The sequence below is a fragment of the Scyliorhinus torazame genome, chromosome 21 (genome assembly GCF_047496885.1).
Source record: "Scyliorhinus torazame isolate Kashiwa2021f chromosome 21, sScyTor2.1, whole genome shotgun sequence".
Lineage (NCBI taxonomy): Eukaryota > Metazoa > Chordata > Chondrichthyes > Carcharhiniformes > Scyliorhinidae > Scyliorhinus > Scyliorhinus torazame.
The window spans coordinates 43,474,369-43,491,759 of NC_092727.1; the positions used below are offsets into that span (position 1 = coordinate 43,474,369).

General features: G+C 48.0%; 1 protein-coding gene across 2 annotated transcripts in view; it reads right to left on the reverse strand.

Annotated features, from left to right (window-relative positions):
- The window catches only part of LOC140398258 (uncharacterized), a 94,678-nt gene that overhangs the window by 59,172 nt on the left and 18,115 nt on the right, over nucleotides 1–17,391 (reverse strand). For both annotated transcript variants that reach the window (XR_011937448.1, XM_072486712.1), the window contains exon 3: nucleotides 1,750–1,836. Coding sequence is in view for 1 of the 2 variants with exons in the window: in XM_072486712.1 (XP_072342813.1) it covers nucleotides 1,750–1,836 (87 nt within the window). In the remaining variant the exon portion in view is untranslated. The remainder of the gene's footprint in view (nucleotides 1–1,749; nucleotides 1,837–17,391) is intronic.

The window sequence follows — 17,391 nt, forward strand, 5'->3', positions numbered from 1 at the left end:
ACGGGGAGAATGTACATACTCCACACGGACAGTGACCTGGGGCCGGGATCGAACCCTGGGCCTCAGCGCCTTGAGGCAGCAGTGCTAGCACATTCCTACATGGTGAGATGAAGTGCAGGCAAACTAAAACCTTACACATTTCTTTGTGAAATCAAAAAAAGACTGTTAAAACAGAGCAATGGATTTTCACAAAAGTTGAGATTATGCTGTATTTCAGGCTATGGAATGGGTTCCTCAGTGTCTCAAACACGAGAGACTTTGTTGTGAGACAGACAGAACAATGGGTTTGTGTGTGTGCTAGACAGCAATTGGTTTCTTTGTGTTTTAGACATCAATGTCCATCTATGTCTGTGAGATAGAAATGGGCTTCTTCGTTGTAGACAAAGCAATGAGTGTCCGAAATCAAAATACCGCGGTAGTTGGAAATCTGAAACAGGAACAGGAAGCGTTGGAAGTACCCAGGTGAGGCAGCATTGGTGAAGAGAGAAATGTTGCTCATTTGTGTGCAACCATAGTAATAACCTCAACAATGTGCCAGTAAATCCTCTTGCCAAACCCAATTCACAAATTGGTAAATTAACAAAATTGATTTTTAATTTTCTTTTAAATACCTTCCATGTGTAAACTGCAGAAGATATCACAGTGAAAGGTCATCTATCCGTAAGGGGAGATGATGGGTGGCTCACAGTGGCACAGTGGTTAGAACCGCTGCCTCAGAACTGCTGCCTCAGAGCCAGGGACTTGGGTGACTGTCGAGTTTGCATTTTCTTCCCAAATAGGGGCTGGTTTAGCACAGTGGGCTAAACAGCTGGCTTGTAATGCAGAACAATGCCAGCAGCGCGGGTTCAATTCCTGTACCAGCCTCCCCGAACAGGTGCCGGAATGTGGCGACTAGGGGCTTTTCACAGTAACTTCATTGAAGCCTACTTGTGACAATAAACGATTATTATTATATTATTATTAAATCTGCATGACTTTCCTCCGGGTGCTCCGGTTTACTCTCAGTCCAAATATGTGCAGGCTATGTGGATTGGCAATGCTAATTTGTCCCTTAGTGTCCAAAGATGAGCAGGTTAGGTGGGATTACAGGGTTCAGTGTGCAGGAGTGGGCCTAGGTAGGGTGCTCTTTCAGAGGGCACACTTGATGGGCCGTATGGCCTCCTTCTGCACTGTAGGAATTCTATGGTTCTATGGTAATGGTAATGTCACTGGCATAGAGATCCAGATGCCCAAGCTGATATACTGGAGACGTGGGTTCAAATCCCATGATCACTAAAAAATGTTACAATTATCCCCAGTTTCTAAGCTTTTAATCTCTTTCTTATGTCGTTACCATTACAGTCTGCTCTTGCGACCACTCCTTTTTCTTCCTCCATTGATTACGCTATTCCACCCTGTATGCTCCTTGTGATGAAATCAGGACTCATTCTTCATCCTGCCACATTTTTATTCCAGGACCTTGAACTGGAGAAACCATTACCCTCAGTCTTCATTCTTTTAAAATCCACATTTCGTGTCACTCAATCTCTCCCACTTCATTGCTCTTTCCTACTCTTTTAAGTCCTAAACTATGGGGCAGAGCCCTCCAGAACCATAAACTGAAATAAAACATTTTGGATTTCATTAAGCGAGCTCATGGGTCTGCAAAACATAAGAGATTTTTGTTCAGCCTCTAAAATCTGGAAGTGAACGAAAATGCAGTTGCCTTCTTTTACGATTTAAAAATGGGTTGAAACTTAGGGTACTCACTGCTACAGGTATGTCTTTTTCTTGAAATACTGTATCAATCGTTTCAGGAGGTTTAGGTTCAACATCAGGTATTTTTGTTCGTATCTCCTGCAAAAAAAATGTATAGTTATTCGCATCCCACAGTGCAAAGCAGAGATCAATGCAATTGTGTTGCCTGAACAATAATTCATTATAGTTTGTCTTTGAGTTTAAATGAACTATTTAGCAGTTGTTCAAAACGTAACTTCAAGAAAATCAAGAAAAATGTGGATTCACATATTTCTGAGAGACGTATCAGGCACTAAGTTCCTGTTAGCTTTAAGTTCCTAGGGGTCACCATCACCAACAGTCTGTCCTGGTCCGCTCATGTTGATGCAACAGTCAAGAAAGCCCAACAACGTCTCTACTCCCGATGGAAGCTAAAGAAATTCGGCATGTCTGCATTGACTCTCACAAACTTCTACAGATGTGCCATAGAGAGCATCCTATCCGGCTGCATCACAGCTTGGTATGGGAACTGCTCGCAAGAAACTGCAGAGTGTGTGAACTCAGCCCAATGCATCACACATGCATGCCACCCTCCCATTGATTCTGTCTACACCTCCCGCTGCCTCAAGAAGGCAGACAACAGTCACACCCAGGCTTTGCTCTCTTCCAGACCTTTCCATCAGGCAGAAGATGCAGAAGTCTGAAGACTCGCACATCCAGACACAGGAACAGCTTCTTTCCCACAGCTACTGGACTGCTCAACGACTCTACCTTGGACTGATCTGTTCCCTGTTCATGACGCCCTATGCTGCTCTTGTTTGGCCCTTGTTCCGCACTGTAACCAATCATAATTTGTTGATGTACCATTTGTCAATGTACTCTGTCGATTATTATTTTGTCTACTATGTACGTACTGTGTCCATTCCCTTGGCAGCAGAAAAATACTTTTCACTGTACTTCTGTACATGTGACAATAAATATCAATCAATCAATAAGGAATTGCCTACTTGTGGTATGAGGGGAGAATGCCAAAATATTGCTGAAACACCTTCGCTTCGCCAAATCATGCCATAGAAATCTCAATATGCACCTGAACAAGAAACCTGGGGCGAAATTCTCCCCCAACGGCGGGATGTCCGCCGACTGGCGTCAAAGCCGGCGCCAATCAGACGGGCATCGCGCCGGCCCAAAGGTGCGGAAGGCTCCGCATCTTTGGCGGCCTAGCCCCAACATTGAGGGGCTAGGCCGGAGGGATTTCCGCCCCGCCAGCTGGCGGAAATGGCGTTTGTTTCCCCGCCAGCTGGCGCGGAAATGCGGCGCATGCGCGGGAGCGTCAGCCGCCGCTGTCAGTTTCCCAGCGCATGCGCGGGAGCGTCAGCGGCCGCTGTCAGTTTCCCGCGCATGCGCAGTGGGGAGAGTCTCTTCCGCCTCCGCCATGGTGGAGGCCGTAGCGGAGGCGGAAGGGAAAGAGTGCCCCCACGGCACAGGCCCACCTGCGGATCGGTGGGCCCCGATCGCGGGCCAGGCCACTGTGGGGGCACCCCCCGGGGTCAGATCGCCCCGTGCCCCCCCCCAGGACCCCAGAACCCGCCCACGCCGCCTGGTCCCGCCGGTAAATACCAGGTTTGATTTACGTCGGCGGGACAGGCAATTCCTGGGCGGGACTTCGGCCCATCCGGGCCGGAGAATCCAGCGGGGGGTCCCGCCAACCGGCGCGGCCGGATTCCCGCCCCCGCCCAATCTCCGGGAGCGGAGACTTCGGCGGGGGCGGGATTCACAGCGGCCAACGGCCATTCTCCGACCCGGCGGGGGGTCGGAGAATGACGCCCCAGCATTTCAATTTAGTATCTAATCTACAGCATCACAGCAGCAATAATGTGGAATTCTCCCAGCCTAATTTATGTTTTCAAGTCCTGGAATAGGATTTGAATTTAATCTGTTGACTAAAGGTGAGAGTGCAACCTACTTCGGCAGGCTGATGTTTAAGATTTTAGCCACTACAATCCTCCAGTGCATAAGTGAAAATAGTCATTGTGATTATAAGTTGTTTGCAAATCACTTTTCCTCCTAATTGCAACTTGATTTGTGTTTTCTCCTGTGTTCTGTCAGTATTTCATTTTGCTCCTGCATAATGAAAATAAACACACGTCCTTTCTTTGTAACCTCTGCCTTTAAATCTAATAGTGAGTGGCCCAGCTGTAAATTCTAAAATATAAATCATCCATTTAAAAAAAAATCTAGTTCACTAATGCCTTTCTTACCTGGTCTGGCGTAAGCACTCAGTTCAAGAACGGGCCATTAAGGATGGGCAACAAATGCATGAAAGAATTTTTTTAACGTCCTTGTCGTACCTTAGTTCCAATTTGAATTTGGGAAAATGGTGCCAAACCCAAATATGTGTGTTTCACTTTTGCTTTGGTGTCTCTCTGATGCACAGTCTAAAGATCCAGTGCAATTTATGTATGTTTATTGCCTTAAATTATGCCATTATTTTCTTCTCTCTTCATGGAATGGAATCATAGTATTTTACAGCACTTGTGCCTTCATAGCTGTCTAATTTAATCCTGCTGCCCAATTTTTTTCCCCAGAACCTTGCAAATTGGCTATTTCCAACTACATTTCCAATTGTCTTTTTTAAGTTCCTATGAAATCCGATTCCATCAACTTTTCAGGTGAAATGTTCCAGATCTTCATAGAATCAGAGGATTTACAGTGCAGAAGAAGGCCATTCGGCCCATCGAGTCTGCAACGGCCCTTGGAAATAGCACCCTACTTAAGCCCACACCCATAACCCAGTAACCCCACCTTTTTGGACACTAAGGGCAATTTAGCATGGCCAATCCTCCTAACCTGCACATCTTTGGACTGTGGGAGGAAACCGGAGCACTTGGAGGAAACCCACGCAGACCTCCAGGTAAAGAAATTTCTTCTTATTTCCCCTCCAGTTTTTTTTTGTTGCCAATTATTTTATGTCATCTCTAGTTGCAGACCCACATGCCGATGGAAAAAAAATTCTCCCAACTTGCCCTAACAAAATTTCTTGTAATTTTGAATGCTTCGAGCAAATCACCCCTTAAACTCTGCTCAGAGAATGGCCACAGTTGCTCTTGTCTTATCACTTCACTGAAATTTTTCATTCCTTGTATCATTATACTAAATTTCTTCAGCATTCTCTCAATGGCCTTGTTATCTTCCTAAAGTATAAGTCCGAGCCAGAGACTTATCAAGAGTTAGCATGAATCCCTCGTCTTTGCAATCAATGCCCCTATTTACAAACGGAGAATACCAGACCCTCTTTAACCAGTGTAGCCACTTTGAAAGGTCTGCAAGTATGCCCCCAACTGGGCTCCTCCACTGTTACAACCTGTTCAAAATAGTATGATTTAGATTAAACTTCATGTTATTTATCACCAAATGCATCATTTCACAATTATTCGTATAGAATCCCACTGGCTGGAATTCTCTGGCCATTGCCATTCTGTTTTCCTTTTGGCAGTGCAACCCTGCCTGTGTGTGTTTCCCGGCAGCATAGGGGTGGCTTCAATGGGAAATCCCATTGACAAGGAGCTGGAAGTGAGAATCCCACCACCAGCGAAAGGTGCGCTGCCGAGAAACACGCGGCTGGGGGACAGGAGAACAGGCAGGACTGTGGAAGTAAGGCCAGGATGAGATCAGCCATGATAGAATGGCGGAGCAGACTCAATGGGCCAAATGGCCTAATTCTGCTCCTATATCTTATTTCAGCCCACTGCCATGTGTCACTCTTGTTCATTGGATTACTCAATTATTTTGCTGTAAATTGTATAAATTCTCATTATTGATGATTCTTGCTTTTCTCAGTTAGGCAATCTGCAAATCCTTCACCAAAATCATGTTTCCTTCCTTTTGTTAATTCCATTGCCTTTTTCTTTCCACACCAACAACCCATTCTCTCCTCCCCCAACCCACCAAACCCCCATCACTCACACACACATTGTCGGGTGTTGGATACCATTCAGTGGGTCTTCATAGAAACATAGTAAATTGGAGCAGGAGGAGGCCATTCGGCCCTTCGAGCATGCTCCGCCATTTATTATGATCATGGCTGATCATCCAAATCAATAGCCTAATCCCACTTTTACTCTAATATCCTTTGATCCCCTTCGCCCCAAGTTCTATATTTAACCGGTTCTTGAAAACATACAATGTTTTGGCCTCAACTACTTCCTTTGGTAACAAATTCCACAGGCTGACCACTCTCTGGGTGAAGAAATGTCTCCTCATCTCTGTCCTGAATGGTCTACCTGTATCGTCAGACTGTGACCGACTCATCTACCATTGGGAACATCCTTCCTACATCTACCTTGTCCAGTCCTGTTAGACTTTTATAGGTTTCTAGGAGATCTCCCCTCATTCTTCCGAACTCTAGCGAGTACAATCCTAACCAATTAAATCTCTTCTCATAAGTCAGTCCCGCCATGCCAGGAATCAGTCTGGTAAACCTTGGCTGCACTTCCTCGAGAGCAAAAACATGTTTCCTCAGATAAGGAAACCAAAACTGTATACAATATTTCAGGTGTGGCCTCACCAGGGCCCTGTATAATTGCAGCAAGACATCCCTACTCCTGTACTCAAATCCTCTCTCTATGAAGGCCAACATACCATTTGCCTTCTTTCTCGTTGCTGTACCGGCAAGCTTACCTTCAGTGACTGGTGTACGAGGACACCCAGGTCTCAGTGCACATTCCCCTCTCCTAATTTATGCTTATTCAGATAATAGTCTGCCTTTTTGTTTTTGCTACCAAAGTGGATAACCTCACATTTCTCCAAATCATACTGCATCTGCCAATTCATTTTGCCCACTCATTCAACGTGTTCAAATTACACTGAAGGATCTCTGCATCCTACTCACAGCTCACCCTTGCACCCAATTTGGTGTCACTGCAAATTTGGAGATATTATATGTTGCTCCCTCATCCAAATCATTAAAATACATTGTGAAGAGCTGAGGTCCTAGCACTGATCCCTGCGGTATACCACTAGTCACTGCCTGCCAATTTGAAAAAGGCCATTAATTCCTACTCTTTGTTTCCTGTGTCAACCAGTTTTCTATCCATCTCAATACACTAGCCCTAATCCCATACGCTTAAATTTTACAAATTTTAATTCTCATGCGGGATTTTGTCAAAAGTCTTCTGAAAGTCCAAAATGTACCACATCCACTGCTCCCCCTCAACCTCGAAGAATTCCAGTAGATTTCTCAAGCATGATTTCCCCTTTATAAATACATGCTGACTCTGTCCGATCCTGCCACTATTTTCTCAGTGTTCTGCTATAAAATCTTTGATAATGGATTCTAGAATTTTCCCCATGACCGACATCAACTGGTCTATAATTTCCTGTTTTCTCTCTACCTCCCTTTTTTAAATAGTGGAATTACATTAGCTACCCTCCAATCTGCAGGAACTTTTCCAGAGTCTATAGAATCCTGGAAGATGACCACCAATGCATCCACTATTTCTAGAGCCACTTCCTTAAGTACCCTGGGATATAGAATATCAGGCCCGGGGGATTTATCAGCCTTCAATTCCATCAATTTCTTGAACACCATTTCTCTGCTAATAGTGATCTCCTTCAATTCCTCCCTCTCACTAAATCCTGTGTTCCCCAACATTTCTGATATCTGAATTGTGTCCTCATCTGTGAAGACACAACAAAAATGTGTGATTAGTTGCTCAGTCATTTCTTTGTATCCTGTTATACGTTCCCATGTTTCTGACTGTAAGGAACCTACATTTGTCTTCACCAATCTTTTTCTCCTCCTGTACCCGTAGAAACGTTTCCCCTTCTTAATCAAACCCTTGGTCCTTCTTTGCTGAATTTTAAACTAATCCCAATCCTCAGACCTGTTGTTATTAGCCAATTTGTATGCTTCTTCCTTGGATCTAATACTATCTCTAATTTCCCTTGTAAGCCATGGATTGGCCACCTTCCTATTTTACTTTTGTGCCAGACAGGAATAAACAATTGTTGCAGTTTCCCCCATACGTTCCTTGAATATTTGCCATTGCCAACGTTCCCCAATCGATCAAAATCAACTCATGCCTCATATCATCATAATTTCTTTTAAGATTCAGGACCTTAGTCTCAAAATCAACTATTTCAGTCTCCATGTTGATGAAAAATTCTATCATATTATGGTCACTCATCCATGTAGTTTAACAGTATGTTTTTGTTGACTACAAGAATATTTATACAACAAAGAGCTCAAGTGAGGATCTTTCCCCATGTTTATCTGTGCACACCAACACAAGATTAACCCTTAGATGCAGGTCACATGTTCTCTTATATCACTCTTTGGGTGGTTCTGTACTGAGTCCCCCCACCATGTTAACTCTACAAGTGCCAAACCATTATAGCTCACACTTTATCTTCTATAGTATGGAACGGAATGTTAAAATGCAGTTTGAACCCAGCATTGTGCTCATTATTGCCCGCCTGATATTCTTTAATGCTGCATTAGGTTGCACAGAGCCCCGACACTATCCGATACACCTTGGGCGGGATTCTCAGAGGCCGCACCGGTTCGGAGAATCGGCATTCACAACGGAAAGTCGCGCGACACGGTCAGACGCCAGTTTCGCAATTCTCCGAACAAGCGAAAACGGCATGGTCGTGAAAGGCACCGCTCAGCCTGGAGAATCGCCTGAAGTGGTCTGCTGAGCGATTCTCTAGGCTCCTGGCGATACTGCGGGCCAGATGGGCTGAAGTCCCGACAGCGTGACCTCAGGTTCTCATGTGGTTTTAAAAATCGTCAGCCAGTCATGCTGGTTGACAGAGCGACAGCAGGAGGTAGGGGTCGGCATGGAGGGGGACCTAGGCGGGATGGGCACGGCCGTGGCTGGGGGACAAAGGAGCGAGGCCCTCCAGGTTCGGGGGGGGGGTGTGGGGAGGACAGCCCCGCCGGCTGGGAACGGCCCACCATGGCAGGGCGGTGCCAAAGCCATGGATGCCATTACAGCGACCAGGCTGATGAGCACCGACCCCGGGCGCTGGCTGAATGCAAGCCTCCTGGCCGTGCGGATGGGTGCCGGACCCCGCAGGGGGCGGCCCTCCCAGCCGGCAGCACCCACCGGCGGGTAGGTCCAGGACATCACCAACAGCAGCCCCCCGCGAGGGCAGTGCCATTCAACGGTGGCGCCAGCAGGAGGGACGAGCAACAGGAGTCGGGGCACTGAGGGTGCCAACCAGGGCGGCCATGTATCCCATGGCACCTGGTTGTGGAGGGGGTCATGCACCATGGTTAAACTTGTTGTCTACCACCCCAGCCCCTGCTGTTTGGGCACCAGCCAGCGATGTTGGCCGCCGTGGCGGGGGCCGCTGCCCTGCGTGCAGCCCTGTGGCAGCATCAGCGCAGGCGGCTCAGAGAGGCGGCGGAGGCTGCAGAAGAGGGTCGGGCTGCAGAGGGCCAGGTGGCACTGCTCAGGCTGGAGGGCCGCCTGCCCGACAGGCGCAGGAGGAGGAGGAGGACCACGATGAGGGCGAGGCACAGCTTGAGGATACCGATGAGGAGGAGGCGGAGGGGGTGAGGGGGGAAGGAGGAGGTCATGTCACGGCGCACGAGACGCCCGATGAAGCGCCGCATGTCCTTCGATGACCTCCTGGACAGGGCATGCATAGAACATAACAGCGCAGTACAGGTCCTTCGGCCTCGATGTTGCGCCAACCTGTGAAACCACTCTAAAGCCCATCTACACTATTCCCTTATCGTCCATATGTCCATCCAATGACCATTTGAATGCCCTTAGTGTTGGCGAGTCCACTACTGTTGCAGGCAGGGCATTCCACGCCCTTACTACTCTCCGAGTAAAGAACCTACCTCTGACAACTGTTTTATATCTATCTCCCCTCAATTTAAAGCTATGTCCCCTCATGCTAGACATCACCATCCGAGGAAAAAGGCTTTCACTGTCCACCCTATCCAATCCTCTGATCATCTTGTATGCCTCAATTAAGTCACCTTTTAACCTTCTTCTCTCTAAAGAAAACAGCCTCAAGTCCCTCAGCCTTTCCTCATAAGATCTTCCTTCCATCCCAGGCAACATTCTGGTAAATCTCCTCTGCACCCTTTCCAATGCTTCCACATCCTTCCTATAATGCGGCGACCAGAATTGCACGCAATACTCCAAATGCGGCCGCACCAGAGTTTTGTACAGCTGCAACATGACCTCATGGCTCCTAAACTCAATCCCTCTACCAATAAAAGCTAACACACCGTACGCCTTCTTAACAACCCTCTCAACCTGGGGGGCAACTTTCAGGGATCTATGTACATGGACACCGAGATCTCTCTGCTCATCCACAGTGCCAAGAATCTTACCATTAACCCAGTACTCTGTCTTTCTTTTATTCCTTCCAAAATGAATCACCTCACACTTTTCTGCATTAAACTCCATTTGCCACCTCTCAGCCCAATGCTGCAGCTTATCTATGTCCCTCTGTAACTTGTAAAATCCTACCGCACTGTTCACAACTCCACCGACTTTAGTGTCATCTGCAAATTTACTCACCCATCCTTCTACGCCCTCCTCTAGGTCATTTATAAAAATGACAAACAGCAGTGGCCCCAAAACAGATCCTTGTGGTACACCACTAGTAACTGGACTCCAGTCTGAACATTTCCCATCAACCACCACCCTTTGTCTTCATCCAGCTAGCCAATTTCTGATCCAAACTGCTAAATCACCCGGAATCCCATGCCTCTGTATTTTCTGCAGTAGCCTACCTTGGGGAACCTTATCAAGCGCTTTACTGAAATCCATATACACCACATCAACTGCTTTACCCTCATCCACCTGTTTGGTCACCTTCTCAAATAACTCAATCAGGTTTGTGAGGCACGACCTACCCTTCACAAAACCGTGTTGACTATCTCTAATCAAATTATTCCTTTCCAGATGATTATACATCCTATCTCTTATAAACCTTTCCAAGATTTTGCCCACAACAGAAGTCAGGCTCACTGGTCTATAGTTACCGGGGTTGTCTCTACTCCCCTTCTTGAGCAACGGGTGAACATTTGCTATCCTCCAGTCTTCTGGCACTATTCTGGTAGACAAAGATGACTTAAAGATCAAAGCATAGCAATCTCCTCCCTAGCTTCCCAGAGAATCCTAGGATAAATCCCATCCGGCCCAGGGGACTTATCTATTGTCACCCTTTGCAGAATTGCTAACACCTCCTCCTTATGAACCTCAAGCCATTCTAGTCTGGTAGCCTGAATCTCAGTATTCTCCTCGACAACGTTGTCTTTTTCCTGTGTGAATACTGACAAAAAATATTCATTTAGCACCTCTCCTATCTCCTCGGACTCCATGCACAACTTCCCACTACTGTCCTTGACTGGCCCTACTCTTACCCTAGTCATTCGTTTATTCCTGACATATCTATAGAAAGCTTTAGGGTTATCCTTGATCCTACCTGCCAAAGACTTCTCATGTCCCCTCCTGGCTCTTCTTAGCTCTCTTTAGGTCCTTCCTAGCTAACTTGTAACTCTCGAGCGCCCTAACTGAACCTTCATGTCTCATCTTTACATAAGCCTCCTTCTCCCTATTGACAAGTGATTCGACTGCTTTAGTAAACCACGGTTCCCTCGCTCGACCACTTCCTCCCTGCCTGACAGGTACATACTTATCAAGGACACGCAAAAGCTGTTCCTTGAACAAGCTCCACATTTCCATTATGTCCATCCCCTGCAGTTTTCCTCACCATCTGATGCATCCTAAGTCTTGCATCATAATTGCCTTTCCCCCAGATATAACTCTTGCCCTGCGGTATATACCTATCCCTTTCCATCACTAAAGTAAACGTAATCGAATTGTGGTCACTATCACCAAAGTGCTCACCTACCTCCAAATCTAACACCTGTCCTGGTTCATTACCCAGTACCAAATCCAATATGGCCTCGCCTCTCGTTGGCCGATCTACATACTGTGTCAGGAAACCCTCCTGCACACACTGGACAAAAACGGACCCATCTAAAGTACTCGAACTATCGCGTTTCCAGTCAATATTTGGAAAGTTAAAGTCCCTCATAACAACTACCCTGTTGCTGTCGCTCCTATCCAGAATCATCTTTGCAATCCTTTCCTCTACATCTCTGGAACTTTTCGGAGGCCTATAGAAAACCCTTAACAGGGTGACCTCTCCTTTCCTGTTTCTAACCTCAGCCCATCCTACCTCAGTAGACGAGTCCTCATCAAACGTCCTTCCTGCCACCGTAATACTGTCCTTGACTAACATTGCCACCCCTCCCCCTCTTTTACCACCTTCCCTGAGCTTACTGAAATATCTAAACCCCGGCACCTGCAACACCCCTCCCCCTCTTTTACCACCTTCCCTGAGCTTACTGAAATATCTAAACCCCGGCACCTGCAACAACCATTCCTGTCCCTGCTCTATCCATGTCTCTGAAATGGCCACAACATTAAAGTCCCAGGTACCAACCCATGCCGCAAGTTCACCTACCTTATTCCGGATGCTCCTGGCATTGAAGAAAACACACTTTAAACCACCTTCCTGCCTGCCGGTACACTCCTGCAACTTTGAAACCTTACTCATGACCTCACTACTCTCAATCTCCTGTATATTGGAGCTACAATTCAGGTTCAAGCCCCTGCTGAACTAGTTTAAACCCTCCCAAAGAGCATTAGCAAATTTCCCCCCAGGATATTGGTACCCCTCTGGTCCAGGTGTAGACCATCCCGTTTGTAGAGGTCTCACCGACCCCAGAATGAGCCCCCATTATCCAGAAATCTGAAACCCTCCCTCCTGCACCATCCCTGTCGCCACGTGTGCAACTCCTCTCTCTCCCTATTCCTCGTCTCGCTATCACGTGGCACGGGTAACAACCCAGAGATAACAACTCTGTTTGTCCTAGATCCAAGTTTCCACCCTAGCTCCCTAAATTCCTGCCTTACATCCCTATCCCTTTTCCTACCTATGTCGTTGGTACCGACTAATGCTCTACTCCTCTCCCTCCTTCCCTTCTGAGCAACAGGGACAGACTCTGTGCCAGAGACCTGTACAACATGGCTTACCCCTGGTAAGTATCTCCCCCCCCCCCCCCAACAGTATCCAAAGCGGTATACTTGTTACTAAGGGGAACGACCACAGGGGATCCCTGTACTGACTGCTTCCTCCCAGCCCCTCTCACCGTCACCCATCTATCTTTACTCTTCGGAGTAACTACATCCCTGAAGCTTCTATCTATGACCACCTCTGCCTCCCGAATGATCCGAAGTTCATCCAGCTCCAGTTCCCTAACGCGGTTTCGGAGGAGCTGGAAATGGGTGCACTTCCCACAGATGAAATCAGCAGAGACACTGACAGCGTCCCTCACCTCAAACATTCTGCAGGAGGAACATTGCACTACCTTCCCTGCCATCCCCTCGAGACAAAAAAAAAAGAAAGAGTTTACCTGTTATTCACTCCCCTTCTCAGCAAGCACTCACTCAGCAACCTCTGCACCCCGCACGATAACACCCGAGGGAAAATAAAAGAAAAACTACTTACCATGACTGCCTGTGAGGGCAGCCCTGTCCTGGGCCATGGATGATGCATGCACATGAAGCCCCATGCCTTGCATAACCTGACCCATGGCCAACACCGTTGCCCCCATTGCCTCCACCGCAGACGCCACCCATGCGGTGTCGGCCTGGGTGGCAGCCATGACTGGCACCACTCCTTGCTCCTGGACATGGATGGACTCCTCCACCTGCGTCTGCAGCTGCTGGAAGCCAGCTGTCATCCCATTGTCTAGTCCCTGGGTGTCTGACTGCATAGTGTCTCTGGGAGGGTCTGTTAAGTCCAGGAACCCGGGAACCTTCTTGGCGGCAGCTGGTTACTGGGGCCGGTCTGCCCTCTGACTGTCTGGCCCCTCGCCTGCTCCTACCTCCACCTGCTGTACCGGATGGCTGTGTGGTGCGCACCAGTGAGTGTCCCAGAAGCCTCATCACTAAATTGCCCAACCGAGGTGAAACTCTCTCGATGGTGGAGGGTGTGGGAGACAGCAGTGACGAAAAGTCCATGTCGTCAATGGAGCCAAAGTCCGGGGTCTCCTGCGTTGACCCTTGGCCCGATGGTCCCTGTGCCGCCCCCGTCTGTGTGTCAGTGTCCGGTCTATCAGTCCTCTCTGTATAAGTGCCCGGTCTGTCCGTCCTCGGTGTGTCCGTCCTCTGTGTGTCCGTGTCCTGGGTGTCCGTGTCCTGTGTCTGTGTCAGTGGCAGGGCTGCTGTGGTGGCTGCCCTCTCCGCCGAGGTCTGCGTCCCTGGGGGGCCACTGGACCTGGCACTGGCCGTGGGCTGGTCCTATAAAACACAAGACAGTATGTATCGTTAGACAGGCGGACGGGGGTGAGGGGGCGGTGTGGGAGGCTGGGATGAGGGGGTGAAGTGGGGGGGGGGGGCGGGGGGGGGGGGGGGGGGGGGGCTGTGATGAGGTGAAGAAGTCAGGCTGGGGCGTCTCACTTGGTGGTGCGTCACCGACCTGGCAACCGGCAACCTCCCAGTCCTCGGCTCCGCCTGCGAGGTCCTGTGCCCTCTGCTCATGGACGGTGAGGGGGTGCAGTACGGGTGGGCCCCCTCCGTTTTTTTCCTGCTCCCTGTGGTTGTGGGCGCTCTTATCCTGGGGGGAGAGGAACAAACATCAGTGTTAGGCAGTCAGACGCATGCAGCGCAGCTGTTGGCTATATGATGGCATAGGAGCACGGGGCACCCGGCCAATGCGGCTGGCATGGGTGGGTGCAGCCCATGTGGGTCAGGGAGGGGGTTGTGCAGTCCTCCTGAGGGTGGGGGGTTTCACATGTGTGGGGGATAGGGGTGGTGGTGCCAGGGTCACGTTGCTGTGTACTCACCCTGACTGCCCTCGTTAGGTCGTGCAGCTTTTTGCGACACTGTTCGCCGGTCCGTGGGATGTGCACCACAGTGCTGACGGCATGGCCCACTTCCCTCCACATACGCCGGACGGTGCTGCGTGGGTTGTGGTGGCCGGGTCTGGGGCACAGGACCGCCCTTCTCTCCTCCACTGCGTCCAGGAGCATGTCCAGGTCGTTGTCCCTAAACCTCGGGGCAGCACGGCGGCCGCCGGCCATCTTGCGAGCGTCGGCAGTGAGCGCCGCTCGTGCAACTTAAGCGACTTGGTGCCACGTCAATGACACTGCCCGCGTATCCGACACTGGTCTGGGGCCGCTCCCCCCACGCTTCTCGCGGTGCCTGTGCTGGTTTCTTGTATGGCGCAAGATCGCTGCTCCTAGCGGCCCACTGACGCAGTCATAAAACGCTCCGCCGTTTACGATGCCGTCAACACTAAGCCCCATTATCGGAGAATCCCGCCCCATATATTGGCACGCAGTGTCAGCATGCAGTTTGTGCCAATGATTCCTCAAATGGTGAAGTCCTGGTTGCCGTCTGAATTCGAAACAGTCCTTGGATTTCAGAGATTCTTATGAAATTGTGATACTCAGTGTAAGTGTCCAATTAGTGTAGCACAGTATCATGCATCTTGGCTTGGTTAATATGGGGAACTGAGACAGGAACAAGGAATGAGGATTCAAATCTTACAGTTGAGAGTCTGATTTAATTCAGCAGCCTCACAGCTCATTTCAAAAGGGACATTCAGAGTCCAAACCTTGTAATCAAACTGAAATCACAGTAAGGAAATTCACATAATTGGTGGTGAGTGGACTATAATTAAAAATGATTGCAGTCAAAACAAATATGAATTTGAAGTTATAAAGCAAATGGAGCTTCAGAAACAGATGTATTCCGAACAGACTCACAGTACTAGATTTGAACTGCATTTTAACACTGCATTCAAATGTATCGAAGAATAGTGTCAGATATTTACTGTAATGTAAAGATCTAGCACATATAATGTTATAGTGGGACTGAGTACAGTGACATAAGAGAACATGACCTACACCTAGGGGTCTGGACAGCTTCTAGCTTGAACGCGTTACTGTATATACGTACATAGTTCTTGTAGTCAATAAATACATACATTTAAACTATTTAAGGTTACAAAGACTTCATTAAGACCTACTGAACAGTATCCAACAACCTACTTTAAACAAAACTACCACTGTATTCGGTGGTGCTGATGTTATTGAGCAGTACGAGATCTCACACTTACAATAATCTTTATTAGTGTCACAAGTAGGCTTACATTAACACTGCAATGAAGCTACTGTGAAAATCCCCTAGTTGCCACATTTCGGCGCCTGTTCAGGTACAGTGAGTAAGAATTCAGAATGTCCAATTCACCTAACAAGCACGTCTTTCGGGACATGTAGGAGGAAACCAGAGTGCTGAAGGGAAACCCATACAAACATGGGGAGAATGTGCAGATTCCACACAGACAGTGACCCAAGCCGGGAATCGAACCCGGGTCCCTGGCGCTGTGAAGAAACAGTGCTAACCACTGTACTTTGTACCGCAGAAATTCTTGCCAACAAAGGTACTTTCCACTCAAATTCAATACAAATAAAGGCATAATGAGGCAGCTCTTTGAATTGTTTGCACCCACTTTCCACTAAATGTAAAGCAGTCTTGTAATCTGGGCACTGAAGACCATCAAAGGTATCTGGACCTCTGAAAGGTATATTGCCCTTTATTTTCCCGATTACAAAATAAGGGTCTAGCTTTCGACATATCCTCATCACAGGACAAAGCAAATCAAAATAATTATGCCAAGGAGATCAGATGACAACAGAGCTAGACAGCCTTTATTTATGCTACTTTTGGCATAATTATTTATGCTCCCAACTATAGGCTCTGTTACATTTCCTGAGAATGATGGAGAAACACTGCCACATACTTGGGTTCAGCAGGGAGGCAGTAGCTGAGCTGTATAATTTCCTGTAAGGAGATGTGGTTAGTTTCCACGATGGGGAGGATATTGCTCATAGAAAAGGATTGCCCTCTACTTGTGCACATTGATCTCTTTCCAAAATAAGATAGGGATCTGTTGTCCAATGTCAAGTGACTCATGCACTATTTCACATTTTCAGCTCGACCCCACTGAATAACTGCCAGATTTCATCAATTTAAGTTCTCAAAGTAGTCTGTCCATGGTACTCAATTGGCCATTCATACAGCAGGTTTCTATTCCTCCTCCTGCTATTACCTGGGATCTGTGATTCATTCTGAACAACCTTCTCGATATTGCATGCTACATAGTTATGCAGGCTTGTGAACATTGACAACCAACATAGGATGCTATGAGGTGCTGACTTGCTTAGTGGTTGCTGTCAGGCTGCTCTTCTAAGCTTACAGCAGTCGGAGAGGAAATATGTTGCAATGGGCAGCACGGTCGCACAAGAGGATAGCACTGTGGCTTCACAGCGCCAGGGTCCCAGGTTCGATTCCCCGCTGGGTCACTGTCTGTGCAGAGTCTGCATGTTCTCGGTGTCTGCGTGGGTTTCCTCCGGGTGCTCCGGTGTCCTCCCACAGTCCAAAGACATGCACGTTAGGTGGATTGACCATGCTAAATTACCATTAGTGTCTGAAATAATCCACAGGAGGCAGGGGTACTGTCACTACACCAGTATTTATTTGCAATAACTATCTCCAAGAGCAGCTCCAAACAGTGCTGCTAGCATTCCAGTCAACTTAAGACTGGTTCACAAAGCCTACACAG